The 9,734-nt window shown below is 40.3% G+C and overlaps 1 protein-coding gene across 1 annotated transcript; it reads left to right on the forward strand.

Moving 5' to 3' along the window:
* Nucleotides 1-1,359: 1,359 nt before the first annotated feature.
* LOC139466003 (uncharacterized) lies at nt 1,360-2,490 on the forward strand. Its single transcript, XM_071248017.1, has one exon. It carries the CDS (start codon nt 1,360-1,362, stop codon nt 2,488-2,490), a length of 1,131 nt encoding a protein of 376 aa, XP_071104118.1.
* Nucleotides 2,491-9,734: the final 7,244 nt, after the last annotated feature.

Here is a 9,734-nt window from a genome sequence, read left to right on the forward strand (position 1 = left end):
AGGAAAATAGCATTTGATAATGCCACTCGCTCGAGGGTATAGTCTTTATTTGCACGCACTCATATCTGGGATTAATCACTGAAATGATGTTCACGCAGAGCTTTTGCTATTTGATAGAGAAAATATTTAGAAGGCATATTACTCTAGGATATTGAAAATTCTTTAGACGATAGCTGCTGAGATAAAAAGGGCGATCAGAACTCGATACCGTGAGGGTGTATTGTTAAAATTGTATCTTTTAAATTAAAAATTGCGATGTGGCAATGTCATTAATTTCTAACACCTGCTGATATATTTATCCTTTATGATGGTTGTCGTTGCTATTCAAATGACGAGTAATCTCATATTTCCTCAAACCTTATACACGTGTATGCTGAGAAGAAAATGGAAACGGCAATAATTCCTTTTATTCTTTTTCAAATACCTGATGGAAATATTGTTATTGTGATTCTCACTTTCTTTCTCTGTGAAATGTTTCTGTCGACTAATCCAGAAAAGTAATCAGACAAATGCGTCCATGTCAGTAAGGTTACGTCTTGTATACGTCTTAGTGGTAACTGGTACGTGTGAACTACAGACAACTTTTGATTAGAATACAAGAATACTTCTCACCTGTTCATCTTATTGACTTCTTCATTATATTACCTTTGTACATTAATCATACCGTGTAAAAACATAATATACTCGTATATAGATTCACTCTCTCTCTCTCTCTCTCTCTCTCTCTCTCTCTCTCTCTGTGTGTCTCTCTCTCTAAAACTAGTATACATAAATAATTTCTATAAGCTTACACTGTATTCACCTTAGCTCTAAAACAACGCTACAAAGTAAAGTATAAAGAAGTTCGTATCCATAAAAAAGTGTCACGTACTCATGTTCTTCCAACTTCTGAATGCCTATGACTTAAGTCTTGATGTGTCCTTTACCGTAAAATATATCAAAGATAATTTTCCATCCATGTGTATACATTTGTTGATGATTACAATGAAAAACCTACCTATGTACTGTTGGAACCAATTTCAAAATGAAACGAGGACGTGCACCCACGTGACCAACACGCGGAAGTGTTTACTTGATTAAGGTGTGAAGGGCAATTAGATAGCAATTAAGATTGTTATTGAATATGATTGCGGTGACGTACGGCTACAGGGCACTGGGCAGTGTTACATAACAAGGATGGGGGTTAATCGTTTTGGTGGTAAGGTTCGGCTGTAATTAGTGATTCTGATTAGTGAATGGTATTTATCACATACAGCTTAATGATATGTAATAGACTACGGGATCTATATAAACCCAAACTAATTGGTTTCAATCATTCACTGCTCCTGCTTTGAGATCTGCTCATCTCCCACTTGCATCATGTGTTTCCTCGCAGTTACTCTTCTGTCCGTCATCGCTCACTTGACCGCCGGTCAAGGATGGGGTGGGTCGAACGCTGGGACTGCATCCCGCTGGAATGGGGCTTCAAATTCCCAGTCTGCTAATTCAGGTTTTGGAAATGCTGGATGGGGAACTGGCGCCGGGGCTGCTGGTTTTGGAGTTGGAACGCAAGGATTTGGCGTCGGTGGAGTTGGAACACAAGGATTTGGCGTCGGTGGAGTTGGAACACCAGGATTTGGCGTCGGTGGAGTTGGAACACCAGGATTTGGCGTCGGTGGAGGAGTTGGGACACAAGGTTTTGGTGTCGGTGGAGTTGGAACACAAGGTTTTGGCGTCGGTGGAGTTGGAACGCAAGGATTTGGCGTCGGTGGAGTTGGAACACCAGGATTTGGCGTCGGTGGAGGAGTTGGGACACCAGGTTTTGGCGTCGGTGGAGGAGTTGGGACACCAGGATTTGGCGTCGGTGGAGGAGTTGGGAAACCAGGATTTGGCGTCGGTGGAGGAGTTGGGACACCAGGATTTGGCGTCGTCGACCCCTTGTCTAACACTGCTATGACCTGCACCTTTTCAAACACTGGAATCACTGGCTCCGTAACCCTGAGGAGGCAGCAGAACTGGGGAGGATGGGGATGGGGACTCGGCTCACGCAGCGGTCTCGGTGGCTCACTCGTCATCAGAACATCAACCGTTTCCGGAACCTACAACCTTGTCTTCACGGAGCGAGCCCGTGTTGAGGGAACCAAAAGTGCTGATAATCTTGGCCCAGTCATTGGCGCTTCCCAGTGGGGTCAGTCCAGTGGTTGGGGACGAGGATTGGGAAACCCATGGAGGAACCCTTGGTCCAACGCTTGGGGCACTGGCAGTTCCACCACCACCACACAGGGAATCGCCTCCACCGTCACCCTTTCAACCAATCAAGAAACCAATGTCGACCTCGCGGCTGCTAACCTACCCTTCAGGGACCTTGAGCATTTCGCCGGGCGTGGTGTTGCACTCTGTGCCACTTTGACCACTGATACCAATGGCCGCACTATCTGCGCCGATCCTGTCCTCGCCTGCTGCAAGCTCGGCTTCGACAACCAAGATGCTGTCACACCTGCAGCTCCCTGAACAACGAGAATAATACCGATCAACATTCACAGTCGAAACAAGAAGTCCCTACCTCTGTCATGTACTTATACAACTCCGTTGTCACTGTCCATATTCAAAACACAATTTGTCTTATAAGAAAACCTGTTTCTCTTAATTTTATGAATTAACATTTTGTGCACTTCAAATTATTTTCTGACTGTCATATGAATGTGAATGTGAATGTGAATCATTCAACAACATATATGGTTTAGGTATACAGCAAATAAACTGAATAGAAACAAAATGTCTTTTGTTATAACATTTGCTCTTTGCAAACTGAATGCGATCCTTTTACCTACAGAAGAACCATAATGAGGAAGATATAACAGGAACCTGGCCACACGTAACGATGCAAGAGGTTAACAAAATCCAAGAATCATACTAATTAGCAATCTGGTATTGGCTGGAATGTCTTAATATTGTGCTTTGCTTCACAACAAACATGCTTTGCTTTTCTCATGGAGAAGTTACGCTGCCACGAATAAACACATGATTCATTTATTCCCCTGTATGGATTTGAAGAGAGCTATCCCATAGTATTTATTATTATCTTCACTAATTAAAAGAAACGTTTTTGATTGTTCATTAAATAAGTGTTTTTGACCTCCACAAATGTGAAATATTCATATTCTCACATGTACATCCGTACAACAGAACGGTCGCCCCAATTTACACCACACAGGCTCACAACCTTCATCGTCAGAAATGCAGTGTTTGAAAAAAGTAATAGACATCGGATGAAGTCGATAATGAACAGCCTGGAGTATAAAACATACTTCCGTGAAGTATTAATTATTCATTTCAGAGTCGTGGGGGACAGTTCAGACTCCTAGGTCGATATATTAAAATCAATATTCTTCCTTCCACCGACAGAAACAGCAAAAAGTTAATATTATTTGACCTATATTGTACAAGACGTTTATTTCAAATTCCATTATTTTGAGCCTCAACGTAGAAAATCACGAAAGCTGCAAATGTCAAAAACAACGTATATTAGATCATATGTCTTTCACAAAATCGCAGAAAGTTTGAAATATGGTAGTGTGGTCGGTCTGACATTGTCTGCCGGAAATCCAAGATGCTCAATTACTCAAAGTGAATTTCGTGGTCAACTGGAAAGGGATAAATGTAATTCCAGTTGACTGAAAAGTACCACTCCGGTGATTTATATAAGATTAGAACTGTCATATTTTGACAGGAAACGAATTACAATTCTAGGTAGAGATTTCACCTGTCAGAGAGGACGCAAGATCTACAGTAGCCGGGCGAGATAAGGCGCCGCGAGAACATGGAGCGATGGACTAAACTACTTAAATCATCACCCTGAAGTGCAGTGTGACATCAGGTCAGGAAATGATAGGAGAAAAAGAGAGATACATGCTTCTACAATATCAAGACATGTGCCATGGGCAGGCAAGATTTCAAAGAGTCGTGTTTATACATGTACTCTTCTCACACATCTCGTTCAAACTTTTAACACGACCTCGACATTATCTGTCCAAACAGACACCAAACAATCAGTGTAATTTATTGTTAAACAATGATTGTAACTGTATTAAATTGCTTCTGCTCAGATTCAGTAGAAGCTCATTGCATTGTACGTGGAAAATGCTTAGTTCTCAGGGATGTAGTACTATCTATTGTAAGCAGTGTCGAGGAAGTTTAGATTAAGATGTTCGAATTATATGTAAACATCCGGAAAAAGCATGGTTGGAAGTCAAGCGTTATACAAACGTGGAATAGTCTGTAATGTTCAAGTGACACAGGACTGGTTTGGCACTGTGTTGAAAGTTCTAGGAGTTGGTAAGGCTGGAGCGGGCGCGTCACCGTCTGATCTCACATTTCATCTGATATTACATCACGACTAGAGGTTGTGTGAAGATCACTGAACATCCCGGATTTCCAGCCTAGGCCTATCTCTGAAGCTTGACCACTGCTGCGGAAAGGTGAATAGTATAAATGAACTTTTTTGCTATCACCATTGTCATCCTATTTGTATTTGATACTGCCATGGTATATTATACTACTTATCTATTGCATACTCGAACTGCAATTGATGTGCAGTAATTTGTATTGATTTGTAAACCTCGTCAATTGAGTACGACAATTGTTGATTGTATACCATTTGTTGGTTGTTTGTTGGCTTCACAATAAATCCTTTTACGTACATATTTCTGGGTTAGCTTATTGCTTCTATTAGTGAAACAAGACTAAACACTACATAGTTATTAACATCACGAAACAAAAAAAACTAATTATTGATGCCCAGAGTTGTAAGTGAGTGAGTATGGTTTTACTCCGCTTTGAGCAATACCCAAGCAATATCACGTCTGTTATCATCAAGATTTATCTGCATCATATAAACCTATAATGAGAATCAAACAGGGTTTTCGATGTGCCGAGTGTGTCATCAGTGTATCTTCCAGCCAATGCCGCTGTGCGTTCACGTAAATATACAAACAAAACATAATCACGTCAAACTGATTTGAGCTCAGTGAACTTCGGTAGGAGGAATCAGAGGCATGGGTGGCCCAGTCTTCTAAGGCGCCGCAATTCCCTGTGCAGAGTTGGGCACACCAGAAATCAATCACTGGGACGCTTTCTTTTCCCGATCAATCACTAAATAGGAAGAATCAAGATACGCTTTTGTAAAAATCATCATATACATTGTCTTGAAGTTTTGACATAGATTCATGTAACAATAGTTTTATTAAGATAATATCAAATATATCAATTTTACAATATATGGTAATACCTAATGTTTTCTCAGTGGTGGATTAAGAAAGACTATAGTGAGTGAGTGAGTGAGTTGGGTTTAACGCCGCTTTTAACAGTATTCCAGTTATATCGCGGGGTGTCAGCTTAATGTGGGAGGAAAGCCAGAAGTGATGCAGGTTTCAGACGATTACCACTTCGGTGAAACCCACGAGCACGAGTATGGTGCTGACAAACCTGGAACATAATCGGGGCGAACCGGAATTCGAAGCCACAATCATAGGTTTCTGGCGTGTCTAAGGGACGCAACTCAGCACAGCGAATCGCGGCGCCTTAGACGACTGGGCCAACCATGTCCCCAAAGAATATAAAAAAGGGCGAGATGTTTTTTTATTATTTTACTTCACAAGTTAAAAATCCTTGAAAATACAGTTATACACAAACATTAAATCCATCGCATGGAGCTTCTGTGAAATCGACCCAGTCATTAAAACTCTTCCTTTCATGGGATATGATTAAATCGGTGTGTATATGCCCTGGTCTTGTGTTTGTCCATAGGGTGTTATAGCAGCATCGTTGAGTCTATGTTCTCATCAACAATTCAGCGCCATTATCCATCATTATCAGATTGTGTGCATATCTTTCGTAGTTCGTCGTGTCTACACGTTATGATCGCGTTTGTGTTGAAATCAAAACAACAGACAGTGTAGGACAATATTGGTTTTCTGCTGTTATCGTAAGATAAACACTTTCTTTAATATGTTACCATGACTACGAATGAAAGCTCCTTGACATTGAAGTATCTTGCCACGAAACCCTTTCCTGTTGGCTAATGCTACCATGGGCATTTCAATCACGAACTCCAATCCAAGAACAAAGGTTAGCTTAAGGAGCATTTTGCGTCAATTACTTACTGCATGAAGTTCACAATGTTATATCCAACAAACAAACGTATCTTCATCTTGCACGTACAATCAATGCATGTCGCCATAGGTCACGTGATGTCACTGGATGATGCGTGGAGGATCAAGACTGTGATAATAGATTCTAACCCTAACCTAGCAATTTGATTGAATTCCAATGACAGGCGTTAAATAAATTCGCTGTCACGCCGTCTGCCTTGGCTTCAGAAGCCACGAAGAACGAAAATGATGACTGCTGATAGACAGATCTCGACAAATATCATTTATTCAGCGAAACGTTGACGTGAGGACATTCCCGAAGGAGCATGCCATCATCGTCGGCGACGACCATTATCCGGGTGTTGATCCCACGTCTCGGGGGATATCCGGTGCAGACGGTGTCTATCCGACACCGCCCCCTCTGTCGTTACTGCAGTCGGAGACAATTATCCATGTTAATTGCGACAAATTAATGTTTCGATTGGTTTGTCATAACGTATTGATGTTGTTACTCCAAAAACAAGCCTTAGAGTAGCCTTAGGATATAACTGGAACGTAACAGGCATTATCTGCAACAAATAGTGTATACAATACTAATATTCCGTGTGAAGAGACATCATCCTCGATTACTGCTGCATTACTCTTTCATTGATTTGCATTCAGGAATATTGCCATTGCTTAGAAGTTATAATAACCCTTTTGTTAAAGTAGAACTATATACAATATATGCCTATACACGACGACTAAGTAAGATAAGCGAACAACTAAACATGTTTCATTTTAAGCCAAATTGGAGAAAAAAGTTATTAGCACAATTCAGTGAACACTAACGTAACGTGAATACATAAAACCCCTAAATGGACAACTTCTTTATTGTTGGGGTCACGGGTTCCACAGTGGTCTAAGGCTCCTCAATTCCCAAATTTGACGCATTATTAACCAAAAGTATGTTCGATGCAATTCCCTATTTTGACCTGTACATGTATTCCCGGTTTTTTTTAGGTTAACACTTGACTTGATTGTATTTGCGACGGGTGCCATCGGTGGGATAACATACATTCATATTTGCCAAACACCTGGTACCATCGCTAATTGGTAATGATTCTTAACACATGCTTAGGATGAAGCACGGGTGGCTCAGTCGTCTAAGGCGCCGCGATTCTCTGTGCAGAGTTGCGTCCCTTGTGCACTCTAGCAACCTAGAGTTCGAATCCCGGTTCACCCCGATTATATTTGTAGGTTTGTCAGCACCATACTCGTGCTCGTGGGTTTTACCACAGTGATAAACGTCTGAGACCTGCATTCCTACCACACTAAGCTGACGCGCCGTGATATAACATTATTACTTTTTAAAGTGGCGTTGAACCCAACTCACTCACTCTGTATTGTTTGTCATGCCTTTTAAATGCTACCACGTGCACCTTCATGTTGAAGTAATGTCAAAGAAGTTATCATCCAGTTACATTTCTTCATGTTTGTAACAATTTCGTAATATCCATCAAAAGTTTGACAAATGTACATACATTGGAGGTCTAGTCCCTCTGTAGGAATCAATCCTAATTTAAGACATTTAATATATTTTCAATCAATGTTGATGCTAGAATTGTGCTGGTTTTAATTGACATACCACAATGACTTTTTGCTTCATAAAGAGTTAGAGGCATGTACACATTCTATAGGTGCTACATCTCTAGCAGTAACATGAGCATACCTGAAGTTCAAACTTCAGAAAAAATTAATTAATGTTCTTGAACGTAACTGTACTCTCGACAGAGAAGCATTCCTCGAGCTCAGAAGACGCTGCCTGGGGCAGGAGGAGATACATTACATGGATATATGGTATTCCAATGGCGTGTGTACATGTAGGTATATATCGAGGATAATATACCTTCTCATGTTAGCGATGGCTTCAAAATAGAGTACCACTGCACGATGCCTTGAGTAAAGGTGATGCTGCAGATTAAATTGGACATATAGAGAATTCAATTATCAATCAGGTAGCTCTTTACTTCTTCACCCTGTAAATGTACAGATACTTCTCAAAATATCAAAGGACGTAGAAATAGCCTTTCATCTTAAACTGAACTGATTTTGATCAGTTCACAATTTGTTTCAGGAGGAGAAAGAACACCACGACGGTTCACCTTCCTCCGGAGATGAAGGAGGCTTACTTCCCTGGAACTGACAGTGTTGATATATTACAAGAAAGCACTTGCCCGACATTTCAATATATATATAATTGATAAGATAGGCTGGGGATGGTGAGGGCAAGATTACACGTGGGCGATAGACCTGGAGTATTTTGACCGTCCGTGGTGCCATGGCTATTTGATTTGCTATGCTGTTTTATGCAACTCAGACACATACAAAGAGACTTTACTTGTCCAGGAACATACCCTCGTTTTTGTGAAGTGAACAACAGACTTGCCATTGGATTTTGTCGGAAAAAGAAAGTGTCCCAGTAAATTCTTGAAGACAATACTGTTGAAAAAAGATATCAGGTGTTGCAGCTGTAACTAATATCAAATGGTCGGTACCTTATGATACAGTTGGAATCGTGCAATGGACTATGTTTTCAGTAGAGAATTCGTATGGATGAAATTATGTTTTTGCCTTTTAATTAATTTTAATATGTAACCCTTGAGGTGAAAATTAGGGGAGTGAGTTTTGTTTTGACAGTATACCACATTATTAAGGCGTGCCAGTATGATGTTTTTTTTGCTTGTTTGTATTCCAGGTATATGACGGCGGTCTGTAAATTATCAAGTCTTGACCAGACAATCCAGTAATAGACATCATGAGCATCGATCTACGCAAATGGGATACGATGGCATGCATTAGCCAAGTCAGCGAGATTGATCACCCGATCCCGTTTGTCGCCTCTTACGACAAGCATAGTAGCCTTTTACAGCAAGCATGAGCACGAGGACACACTCAGAAATCAATGACTTACTTAGATCTACAGATTTATAAACTTCGAGATACGAGTACGCCCTATACTTTAACACTTTGTGATAGGTACATGTAGAAACAGCAAGATATATTTATGTATGTACCTAACCTTTGAGACATTAGAAAAACATGTCTGTGCAACCAACACTTTGAGATTACTTAACATGCATAGTACCTTTGAAGTTCATGAACTTTGAGATACATGCATGAACTCATTTAACACATCGACATATATATGATCTGCCATGCACACCCTACCTTCCAGTCAGTGCATAGATGTCAAGAAATACACGTGGTTTCAGAAACACGTTAAAGGATTAATACTCATATAACAGTATAATAATATTTAATGTCATATTCTTGAAATATTGCCAGTGTAAAAGTAGCAGCATGAACATCCACGTCTAAACATACTCTGATTTCATAAAGGCAATTTATCATCAGACTTCATGCTCGCGATACTGTCCAAATAACTACCGTTGCACTGTGCCATAACAACCGGAACATAATTCACTTGTTCATGTAGTTTCATCATTGAGCAACCAATTATAATCTGGATAAGTTGTTTGACATATCGCAGCCACAAATATTTGTCAAATCATGTTTTTTTTTTTGCAGTTCTTCTCGTAATTCTAAATCTACAAATGGATTCCA

The sequence above is a fragment of the Haliotis cracherodii genome, unplaced genomic scaffold (assembly GCF_022045235.1).
Source record: "Haliotis cracherodii isolate W230 unplaced genomic scaffold, xgHalCrac1.p SCAF_18, whole genome shotgun sequence".
Lineage (NCBI taxonomy): Eukaryota > Metazoa > Mollusca > Gastropoda > Lepetellida > Haliotidae > Haliotis > Haliotis cracherodii.

Bases quoted from the DNA above. Each gene is read 5' to 3' on its own strand.
- LOC139466003 (XM_071248017.1), top strand. From the start codon at position 1,360: ATGTGTTTCCTCGCAGTTACTCTTCTGTCCGTCATCGCTCACTTGACC.